Source organism: Etheostoma cragini, chromosome 12 (assembly GCF_013103735.1).
Source record: "Etheostoma cragini isolate CJK2018 chromosome 12, CSU_Ecrag_1.0, whole genome shotgun sequence".
Taxonomy (NCBI): Eukaryota; Metazoa; Chordata; class Actinopteri; order Perciformes; family Percidae; genus Etheostoma; species Etheostoma cragini.
Genome location: NC_048418.1, coordinates 1,976,286 through 1,988,548, shown reverse-complemented (window position 1 = coordinate 1,988,548; position 12,263 = coordinate 1,976,286). Strand labels below are relative to the sequence as shown.

Here is a 12,263-nt window from a genome sequence, read left to right as displayed (position 1 = left end):
GGGGGGTGTCAGTGGAATAAGCCTGTCAATCTTCCAGCAGCTGATTCATGGCTTCACGTCACTCTGCAAGTCCGGTCATTTGTCTTGAAGAAACTTTTTTAATAGTTGCAGGTCCGAATTTTGAACGTTTGGGGGCAAACTATTTCTTTCTTCGCTGAAGCCGACAACGGGACGATACTTTTGATTAAATGTTGGAAGTGCAAGCTAGAGCCACGTAGCACGTAAGGGTGAGAAGTTGCAGTGAGGGTTATTTTAGGAGGTCCATTTTCGGCAATGCAGAGAGGAAGTGGCTCACGCTTCACCTGTAGGTGTTACCTGTAGGTGTTACCTCTGAACTTGAGCCTGGAGAAACCGGGTTACGGGTTTCTTAGTAACCTCAAGGCGTATGGACTTTTAAACATGACAATGACTAGCTAGCTAAGTCAAATTAAAAGTAAAAAACACATGATTACATCAGAACATCGTGTGAAATTGTATATATACAATACCTTGGCCCCAGCACACTCTGTACCTTCCTTTTTCAACAAAACAGTTGTTTTATGGGGTGTAATGTATGTATTGTGTTCTCAAATAGTAAGCTCTTAGCCACTAACAGTTGTTGTTTTTAGACGGTGAGGACAATATTTAGATGGATAAAAATGAGTTTAAAGAGGTTTCATTTTGCCTAAAACCAGCCTGTACTGTACTAGATCACCCATCAAGGGTACTATTACACTTCTGGTAAAGAACGCATGTCGAGTGTGCAGGTTAATAGTCCGGCAGATGCATTCAGTAACTCTAAGCCTTCTAACTGACCACAACGTGAAAGGAAAACATTGCAAAGAAAAACAAATGATATGAAAGAGAGAAAGAGAGATTTTGCAGCGTCACTGTGTCCGGGTTTTAGCGCCGCCCAAGAAATACCACTAAACCAGAGCATGTCTTTCTCCATCCCAGAATACTCTTTGAGCTAACCAGACCTTATTTCGCAGCCCTGTGGAGGAAGGTCTGGCAATGCGAGACTGTTCATTACTCAACTTCTACTCTGTGTGTGTGTGTGTGTGTGTGTGTGTAGGTTGTGGACACGCCTGGTATCCTGGACCACCCTCTGGAGGACAGGAACACCATCGAGATGCAGGCCATCACGGCTCTGGCCCACCTGCGAGCGGCGGTCCTTTACGTCATGGACGTGTCGGAGCAGTGCGGCCACAACCTGCAGCAGCAGCTGGAGCTCTTCAACAGCATCAAGCCGCTGTTCGCCAACAAGGTCAGACCCCTGGAACGCTACAGCGGGCGTGTTCAGCAGCAGGGACAGAGACAACACAGGGTCCCCCCCCCCCCCCCAGAGAGGTTTTAATCCTCCTCGGGGGCGAGGGCCAGTCCAAGACTGGACGTTCCAAACTTTTGGACCCACCTTCTCATTGAGTGTAATGTGTACAGGTCAGCAAAGGTTCACAGGGCAGAGTCAAAGCTGCCGCCGCGACATCATAATGTATTCAATAAAATAGAATAATTTTAATCACTGGAGTATGTTGCAGGTGCAAAGTACATTGGTGTTGTGCTTTTTTGTGTAGTTTATACTCCGCGAACGTTGATTTTTGCATATTTCCTCCAGCGATTGGCTGTAACCATGTCGACGGAGCTGACCTTTTCAGTCTGAAATGAGGGAAGCTGTTAGATGTGTTGCATAAGTTTCCACCACCACCTACTTCCTAAAGAAGCTTAAATGAATTTAGCTGTGACACTGCACACAGACAGACAGACACCTAATGTAACTACAGGGATATTGGCTTCATTTCTTGTTAAAAAGATAAATAAGTATTTTTAAACAATTTTAAAGTTGGCAATTTCTGACTTAGAAAATACTTTGACGGGACATTGGGGACTATTTCTGGGATGGGAGGAGTATGGCTTGACAACATGGAAACACCGTATATGTTGACAGGAAAGTACATTTTCCCTGGTTATGTACATTTGAAACCTTTTTACAAATTAAAACTGGCTCTCGAAACCCAAACATTGATCCAACCTCAGAATTAGAGTGAAGCAAACAAGGCAACTCCTCAGTTAGTGGAAAGGATCCTGCATGTCTAGTCTCTCTCTCTCTCTCTCTCTCTCTCTCTCTCTCTCTCTCTCTCTCTCTCTCTCTCTCTCTCTCTCTCTCTCTCTCTCTCTCTCTCTCTCTCTCTCTCTCTCTCTCTCTGAAGAAGCATTGGTTTGACAGTGTCATACGTGAGAGTGCGAGTAATCCCAGTAACGTTGACGTCTCACTCCCTGCAGCCTCTCATCGTCGTGGCCAACAAATGTGACGTGAAGAAGATCAGCGAGCTGCCTGAGGAGAGCCAGGTGGGTGATTCACCGTTGAATGTCTCAAAGGCTCTGCTGTGTGTCCCAAAATCAGGTGGACGAGGTCATCTAGAGATGCTCTAGAGTTACTCTTAAACACTCAGAACCACTGGTTGGTTTTAGTGCAACCTAAATATTATCTGTTTATTAGCACGTCTTTTTTAATATCTCTGATCATTGTGTGTTTGTGCTGGCAGAAAATCTTTGCAGATCTCACTACCGAGGGAATCTCTGTGATCGAGACCAGCACCCTGACCGAGGAGGGAGTCATGCAGGTTAAAAACGAGGTGAGCTGCAGCAAACATCACGCAGAGCTTTTTTTTAACCGTTGCCTACGAAAGAGGTCCGAGGTTTATACTCGTGCCCCGTTGTCTGTAGCTATGTTTCCATCCCCACGTTTTCATTCAAATTAAGTGATATCAAATGAAAAATGCCTTATGGAAACAGTAAAATTTGTTGGAATTTAATGAATATCGACATTTCTCCTGATCAATATACAGCTTATGCGATAGACGCTGTTACAAACGTCATTTGCCGAATAAATAATGAATTGGCGAATAAGCTTTGGGTCATTTTATGGTTGCAACTCGCCACAAAATGAAGAAGTTTTAGTTCATTTCCATCCAGTATTTCCGCTCTGTCTGCACACGGGGCGGGTGTCAACAAAGACAGAGGGAAGTGGACGAGAGACTTTTTGAATTTAATTTACGAGCAAAATATAACGGCTATTTTAGATAGCAGAAATGCCATAATTTATCAGGAACTTACGAAGGAAATGGGCTAAAAAACGTTAGGACAAGACTTGGGGTAAATGGAAGGCACTCAGACAGCAAGACATCAAGTCTCTAAAAAGAGAGGTAAAAAAAAAGCCAATGTGCATCTGCATCGTAATAGCAACGTGTTGATAGCGTTGTCGTTTTCTTATTATAGCTCGAGTTGCCGCTATCAGCTGGCACATAAGCACTGTTACGACCTCTGTCGTAGCCAAGTTCTCGCTCGTCTCTCATAAATTCATTTTCAGCAAACTACGGTACACGTTGTTGGTCACGTGGCTTTAAATAGCCAACAAGACCCGCCTCCTGTGTATTTGAACCAATGACGGTGCGTTCTCTGCTGCACGCGTCATGAAAAGACCGACGAAGACAAAACGCTGCGCCACGCAGCAGCCGGCAGGAGGGTCAGAGTTCGGCGCTAAGCATCCGGCACAGATGGGTTAAGGAACATCGTAGTGTTGTTGCTGTGAGTGAGTGAGCGTTGTCGTGCTTCATGGTTGTTGTGATGCATGTTTGTTTGTCAGGCGTGCGACAGGCTCCTCTCCCATCGGGTTGAAAACAAGATGAAGGGCAAGAAGGTCCACGATGTCCTCAACAGACTCCACCTGGCCATGCCCGCCAAGAGGGACGACAAGGTAAACGCACTAAAACCCTCAGAATCCAGAAGGACTAGCTCCTCGTGTCCAGCTGTTGTGTCTGAGTGCTGACGTCAGGCCTTCTGTTCCCAGGAGAGACCTCCGTTCATCCCAGAGGGGGCCCTGCTGCGCAAGAAGGCGATGGAGGTGGACGCACCCAAACGCAAACTGGTACGTCCGCTGTTTCAGGGTTTCTGCGGGGGCTTTAAAAAAAAAAAAAGCCTTAATTTTAGGCCTCAAAGAGTCTTAAATCTCTGAAAGTATCGTGTTGTAGATGTGAAATATTATTATTGTTGGGGCAAGTTTGGCCTATATTTTGACAGGACAGCTGAAGACGCAGATAAGAGGTGTGTGTGTGTGTGTGTGTGTGTGTGTGTGTGTGTGTGTGTGTGTGTGTGTGTGTGTGTGTGTGTGTGTGTGTGTGTGTGTGTGTGTGTGTGTGTGTGTGTGTGTGTGTGTGTGTGTGTGTGTGTGTGTGTGTGTGGCTCTACCAAATGAGTTATCTCGGCGCCCAATCTTATATCATTTTAAACGTGTCTTAATTTTCCTACGTCCAAGTAACGCCTCAATTCCATTTTCATTCTGTTGAGTAGTTATGTAGCGATTGATATTTCTCTGTCGCTTTTATTCAATATGAATACATTTATTCACTCTGCAAGTACGTTTGTGACTCTGCGTTTTGCTGACCGCCAAATTCCACTGGATGCGTAACGGCTGTGAATCCGCTCCAGAACGACAACGGAGTCCTCAGGTTTCCATTAAACTCCATGTGTGTATTTCCACTGACCCGTCCCTGCTCTGTCCCGACTGTGTCCCTGCTCCGTCCTGACTCTGTCCCGACTGTGTCCCTGTGTCCCTGTGTCCCTGTGTCCCTGCTCCGTCCTGACTCTGTCCCGACTGTGTCCCTGTGTCCCTGCTCCGTCCTGACTCCGTCCTGACTCTGTCCCGACTCTGTCCCGACTCCGTCCCTACTCTGTCCCTGCTCTGTCCCTGCTCTGTCCCGACTGTGTCCCTGCTCTGTCCCGACTCCGTCCCTGCTCTGTCCCTGCTCTGTCCCGACTGTGTCCCAACTCCGTCCTGACTCTGTCCCGACTCCGTCCGACTCTGTCCCGACTCTGTCCCAACTCCGTCCTGACTCTGTCCCAACTCCATCCCGACTCCGTCCCGACTCTGTCCCGACTCTGTCCCTGCTCTGTCCCTGCTCTGTCCCTGCTCTGTCCTTAATCCGTCCCGACTCCGTCCTGACTCTGTCCCGACTCTGTCCTAGCTCAGCCGACCCCCAGCCCTCCGGAGCAGATACACAGAGATCCTGTTTTTGCCGGACGCCGGAGAGCGCCGCAGCAACTCAGCACACGGAAAATGGTGCAAGACAAAAAGTGGAGCACAGAAACAAAATAAAACCTCTGATTAATTTTCAAAATAAAGTAGATCATGCTCACGGCGGATCATAAGTCCCTGCACTAGAGTGGTTTCCCCTCTACTCCTCTGGAGATGTTTTGTTTATTCAATTCTATGTGAATTAGCGAGATCTCGTGGGTCCTCGTGACTTCAGCTGTCAGTCATGGCTCCAGCCGGCCCCCCCCCCCCCCAACAAATCCGGGCCTGGTGGGTGTTGACGGACGGCAGAGCCGACACACAGCGGAGCCGATCCACAGCGGAGCCGGTGCACAGCCACGACGCTTCCAGTGGAATCTGGGGTTTACTTTTATGTCATGGTGTGTCTTGAATTTCATTCATAAACGTCTTAAAAGGTCTTAAATTTGACCTGTTGAGACCTGCAGAAACCCTGAGTTAGCCTCAGGCATAAGGTCAAAGAGACAGCGGGCTCTTATTAAAATAAAACATCCATGTATGACTGTGTCATCAAACATTTTACTGTTCATCTCGCAGGAGAGGGATCTGGAGGTCGAGCTCGGCGACGACTACATTCTGGACCAACAGAGTAAGCAGAGTCTTCCCTCCGCTGTGAACATGTAGAAAGTAAAAGCTTCAGTCTGCAATGCTGATTTTTTTGTTTTGTTTTCTTCATTGAAGAATACTGGGATCTGATGAATGAAGAGGAGAAGAACGATAGGCTCCCCGAGGTGTGGGAGGGCCACAACATCGCCGATTACATCGACCCTGAAATCATGACGGTGAGTCGCCGCAGAGTTAGAGAGAAACTAGGCAGATTTCAATTAAGTTGCACATATTATGTGCTCATATTAAGTTATCTATTTCTATATTATGTCCATTTTTGGGTTCCTTATTGGGTTTAGAGGTAGTCCCAGAATAGGGTTTTGTGGTTTATTTTTCAGAAAACACAATATCTTGGTTGTACTGCACATCGCTGTAGATCCTCTTTTCAGCTCTGTTTTACCTACAGAGTGAGACATCTCAATTTGGGCTTTTTATATAAACCTATAACATGCACAAAAAGATGTATAACACAATAAAGGAAGGGGGGGAAGCCAAAAACCATAATATAAGAACTTGAAACAAAATACGACGGTGACAGAATGCTGTTTTTCTGAGGCAGATCTTCTTGAAATCGTAATAATATCCATTTCATATTAGCAACTGGCACCCGAGACTGGCTCTTTACATTACATTACATTAAATTAGATAAAACTTTATTCATCCCACAGCGGGGTAATTCCTTGGTTACAGTAGCATTCTCAGGTTTTGTAAAGTAAAGTGTAGTTGCCGTAGTACAAAAAAACAAAAACAATATTCATCAAGTGATGTTGAAAGTAAATAGAATATGTAATGAAAGTAATAATGCAAAAGTAGGTAACCATAATACAAGTTATATTCACCTGTGACCATGAATAATATTGAAAAAGTAAATACTTGTAATAGAAAAATATAAATACAGATAAAAATAATATGCAGAGTGGCCAGGACTCTGAGGCGTACCTGGTAATACAGAGATTAAACTAAAACTAAAGTGATCTACATTCCTTGACTATTCTAGAGGAGCGAAGTACAGAATTGGAAAGGATGCATTTGTATTTCTTTTTCTATCTTCTAAACGTCTTGACTCTCTCTCTCTCTCTCTCCCTCTCAGAAACTGGAGCTCCTGGAGAAGGAGGAGGAGCTGAAGGAGCAGGCCGGCGAGTACGACTCCGATGACGAGAGCGAGGACGAAGAGATGCAGGAGATCCGGATCCTGGCCAAACAGATCCGCGACAAGAAGCAGCTCATGGTCCGGAAGTCCAAGGACAAGGATGTGCACGGGCCGCGCATGCCCAGGACCGCCACCAAGGTGAGGATCCCGTTGATCTACATCAGATTAGATATTACTTTATTCATCCCACAGCGGGGGAATTTACTTGTTACAGCAGCAGCATTATCTACAATAAGAGCAAAAACAAACAAATACACAAGTAAACACTCAGCAAGCAAACAGCGGACAGTGAGCAGAAGGTATGGCTGAATGGAAGTGACCCCAAATATCAGCCTGACCTCTGACAACGGAGAGCTTCTGGCATGCAGGAACGAGGAAATGCATTCTCTAGTTCATCTACATGTTGGTATCCTCTCATGATTATGTCTGTAGGAAGGCAGAGAGCTATGTGAACATATTAGGTCATGTATCAGTTATTTTCCATCCTACGTTAAGTCAACAGGTGTTTACAGGTGTCTCCTTCCTAAATAACAGATGTGTTGTGTAGATCCCGACCGGTTAAGGATTTTTAAGGCCGATACATGTATATTTATACACTATTTGGTTATTAAAAAATCCCATACTCCGGTATATTGGCCAATATACAGTAATTGTTTTGAAAAAAAATCCAGAAATGCGTAACAAAACGATTTCCCTATCATTAGTTATTTGTAGTTATTTATGAGTTCTCACTAAAATATTATGATAATTTTTTTTATTGTCACAACAGAACAGAGAAACGTCAACTTATATTAAAGTTCTGATAAATAAAATGGATAAAAATACAAACTTAAGATAAGAAACGTAAAGTCATTTGGAAAAAAACAAACACAAGAACTGGCGGACAAACTGCAACGCTCATCACATGGTTGACTCTCCGTTTTTATTTTATTTTTGTTATTTTTTAAATATTCATTCATCAGCTTCATTTATTTGTCAATAAATATGATTTTGAAAAATGAATATTATATATTTATATAAATGTAGATACCACTAGTTTGGGAAATGTCTAGTATCGGCGGTCGGGCTCTCATGTTTGTGATGCTTTTCAGTTTAGTTTCAACATTTAAAGCAAAACGGAGCATTAGGTGATGTATAGTTTGTTTAAAAACCCTGATAAATTCGGTAGACCGGGTACACCCAGGCCGATCTGCCGGTTTATCGCTATTGGCGACGATAGAGAAGCGACGGCCAATGAGCGACATTCAACATGGCGGCACCGAAGCGCGGCTGCAACGTACGTCACCCGGGTCGGTGGTCTGATTGGTCGAAGGACTGTCCAATGGCATAGCGAATCATTTGATCCATGCCCGTCGATCACGCTCCCCGAGCACGCTCCCCAGACTAAAGAGGGATCTTGGTCTGGTGATAGCCTGACTAAGATTTCGGCGCAACACCGGAGAAATCCAGGAGACGGGAACAGAAGTCTTCCAGTCTGAAACACCCTGCTGGTTTTAAGGGTCCAACCCCTCAGCTCTGCAGGGATCGTGCTCTTGTTTTATAAAAGGACTTGAGAGCCTTTCTAACATTTGTCTACTGTGTGTGTGTGTGTGTCTGTGTGTCTGTGTGTGTGTGTGTGCGTGTGTGTGTGTGTGTGTGTGTGTCACAGGTTGAAAGAAAGAACCTAGAGAAGGAGATGGGAGACCTCGGTCTGGACATGGAGGACAAGGACGATGTAAGTTCTTCCTTTGGATCAGAAACCACGACTCTGTGATATGACTGCGTTAATGTTAACGTCCTGTTTCTTAATTTAGTTTGAAAATGACACAAATTAGTGTTTTTGTGTGTGCAGAACTTTAAACTAAGAACTCATGCATACAGTTCTGACTACAACATTAGTGGGCGTTATGATTCTGCTGAGCTCAGGGCTTCAAAATCCTGAAATAAGGAATTTGACAGATATATGAAGAATTTGACGATTTTAAGTGTCCTTTTATTAAAAATGTTAGATCCTGTGATTTTCAGTTTTTAACTCTCATGTTGTCCTCATGTTGTCCTATATCAATGTTCTTTTTAATTCCCCAAAATAACATGATTGATTCCAACCAACGCTCTTTGCCAAGTACACATCTCTACTTTCATTAATTTTGGGTCTTATTAAATTTTATAGCATTTGAAAACCAATTGAAGTGGTTTTGAAATAGTATTGAGTAAAAGTTGACATATTCCAGTCTGTGATTATCATCAACATCCATTCCTTTAATTTTAGTCTCAATAATTCCTAATTTCTGCTTTTCTAACTCAAACATTAGGTATAATTTCCTATAAATGAGGTTTATTGACCATAAATTCCAAAAATAACTGTAAAACTTAAGTTAATAAGTTAGTGTCATGTAGTGCTTAATGTCCAAAAAAAGTGACAAACATTGAAAAAAAGGACAAAAACGTAAGAAAAAGTTAAAAACATTGATTAAAAAATATAATCTAAATTGTTGATTTTTAAATGTTGACGGGGAGACAACACAAGGGTTAAGTTGTTATTTCACCAGGAATTTCTAACTTCATAAGATCACATTTTAATCAAATGGCCTTTTGATTTCAAATTCTGCATTTTTCTGCAAACTTCACATCTTTTTTTTTCATTCAAACCTTTATTTAACCAGGATAAAGAAACTCCTTGAGATTAAAAATCTCTTTTACAAGAGTGTCCTGGCAAGTGACAGCAGCACGTTTCAAATAGACAGACAATTACATGTAAATACATAAACATACTTTCACTCATATTCAGACAACAGTATCATCTTAACCCAAAAACACGAAAGCATTGAGTCCTTGAAGTGGTCCCTGTGCAGACCTGCATCAGTCTCCAGATAACAGACTCAAGGTTCCTTCCTCCTGTGTCTCCAGAGCCACTACGCCCAGCAGGCCCGGCGGTCCCGGAGCGTCACCAAGAAACGCAAGCGGGAAGTTTCCGTCACCCCGCTCTCCAAAACCCGCAGCCAGAGCGCCTCCCGTCCCCCACGAGACCAGTCTGGTCTACGCGATCCAAAGGTACGTAACGCCGTCTTTACAGGTGTCTACACGCTTTTTTATTTTCTATCATGAATGTCCCCCAACCCCCACCTATAGACCAGGGCGATATGGAGAAATTATGATATCTAGTCTCGGTGTATTGATATAATATTAATGTATTGCACAGCTCTAACACCCCCCCCCCCCCCCCCCCCCCCCCCCCATATATATATACCCCTCTTTAGGTAGGAGCAGGTGCCCATATATAGTCATATATATATATATATATATATATACATAATGTCATCCCCCACCTTTATCTCTCCCCTTTCATGTCTTCAGCTGTCCTGCCAATGAAGGCCTAAAAATGCCGCCCCAAAAAAGAAATTGATTAAGATTGGCCTACATATACATTAGTTAATACTAAAACAATGCTTTATTGTATCTGACCTAAAGATGAAGTATCCCTTTGGTTTTTTATGACGAAAGATTGCGTAACCCATTCTTTATTACCAGCATTAAGAAAATATCCTTGTTATGCCTCACAGTTTTTTTGATCATAAATAGACAGATATTTATTGATCGCAAAAAATGGGAAATTGCGGTGTTACAGCAGCACATAGGTAAAAAATACACATACATACAATATACATATAACACAGGGCTGCACAGTATGTTGTTGTTGTTGTTGTTGTTTTGACAACTGGCGCCACAAACACATCGCAAGAGGCTGCGACAAAGCGCCAAAGCCACTCAGAATTGTGTTAGTTGAAAAGAAAATATCAGTAGAAAACTGCACTTTAAAATGCAACTCATGCTTTTAACGGCTCAGTTTGTTCAATGAAATGTTGGAAATCATTTCCTTTTCATTTGATTTAAATTTGCTGTGTTTTAGCAGACTACTGGAAGCAGCAGAACTGAGTACACTTTAATATCTGTGTGTTTATCACGAGTAATATCCTTACAGTAATGAATATTTTCCTTATTCCGTGCAGCCCTATTCATAAATTGTATTGGCTACTGATGAATATAGACGTAGGTTATCAAACATGACTACACCTCAAACACCAGTGGGTTAAACGTGTTTTATTTTCACTTTAAACAATTAAAAAGGCTGTGTACAACGTATATTTGTGTACAATAAATGCACATTGCCATTCCCGAGGTGCATCAGATAAATCCCTTGTTCTAAAACGGTCTTTTTTTTTTTTTTTTGTTCCTCAGATGGCGAGGAAGGCGAAGAACATGATGAAGAACTCCCAGAGAGACATGAACCGCCAAGGCAAGAAGGGCGAGGCCGACAGACACGTGTTTGACCTCAAACCCAAACACCTCCTGGCCGGGAAGAGGAAGTCCGGCACCCACGACCGCAGATAGAGGGTCTCTGTGTGGACTGTTGAGACCTGGACGCTCTGTTGGGGAAGAGAGGCTTCTGTGTGGAGACAGTATTTGTGTCTTTAGTCCGTTTATTTCCCCCAGCAGTAAAACAAAAGAACATGAGATGTCTTTCCTTTTTAAGCAAGGAAACTCGTGTAGTATTTTTGGGACATGGGAGCGTCATCTTTGACGATGTTGGCGCCATAGAAATCTGTAATGCTGCTGGAGGAAATGTAACTCATCAGTAATTATAACAGGGTGTCTTTTAATCAACAGTAAAGATGTCAAGATCTCATAAAATGGAACTAAATGGAAAAGCAGCGACTCAGAAACCAGTTGTGTAATAGTTGATGTCTTATTTTGAAATGCAGTTGCCATGATAAAAAAATAAACACCCTGATTAACAGTAAAAAAAACATGAAATATTGTTGATTTGAACTGATATGCATATAATTTCACAAGTTTTTTCTCTCTTGGCAACAGAAGTTAAGTGAACCCGGATGCCTTACAGCTTGTATATGGCTCAGGAAATGCTGGGTTTATTTGGATAAAGTGATGTCGACCCTTCCTTTACAGTTCTCCCTTTCATACATATTCACTAACAATGGAGAGATTAATAAATCTATACATGTGACCCGAATTTAATCACCTGTATTGTTTTAACTTCCCTGTTTCTACCTGTTTTGTGTTGTATATTTTGTCTATAATAATTGTGCTATTGCTGGCTTTCCATTCTTTGTCATGGAAATAGCGACCAGATCAAACTGTATTTCGATTTTAGCAATTTAAGCACTTTACTTGCTCCTGTCACACACACACACGTTGGAAAACACGTGGTGACATCTACACCCGTCAACAGCTACTGTTTTATTCGGCAGATATTTTATTCAGCAAATAATATCTACAATAACGACATGGTTGTATAACTGTTGTATAGTATATTAATGATAATGTTATATATAAATATATTGTAGGATTATGTCAGATTAAGGCTGCCTATGACCTACTTTAAAGTGCGTCTATTAATTATCTTAATATTTTTATTTTCTAATG

General features: G+C 42.6%; 1 protein-coding gene across 1 annotated transcript; it reads left to right on the top strand.

The window, feature by feature from the left end:
• The first annotated feature begins 1,039 nt into the window (after positions 1-1,039).
• On the top strand, positions 1,040-11,841 carry LOC117954623 (nucleolar GTP-binding protein 1-like). The gene is made up of 11 exons (XM_034888573.1): positions 1,040-1,246; positions 2,260-2,325; positions 2,523-2,612; positions 3,623-3,733; positions 3,827-3,904; positions 5,624-5,675; positions 5,768-5,868; positions 6,783-6,980; positions 8,491-8,556; positions 9,729-9,872; positions 11,058-11,841. The coding sequence occupies exons 1-11, from the start codon at positions 1,112-1,114 to the stop codon at positions 11,208-11,210; spliced, it is 1,194 nt and encodes a 397-aa protein (XP_034744464.1). The 5' UTR covers positions 1,040-1,111; the 3' UTR covers positions 11,211-11,841.
• Positions 11,842-12,263: the final 422 nt, after the last annotated feature.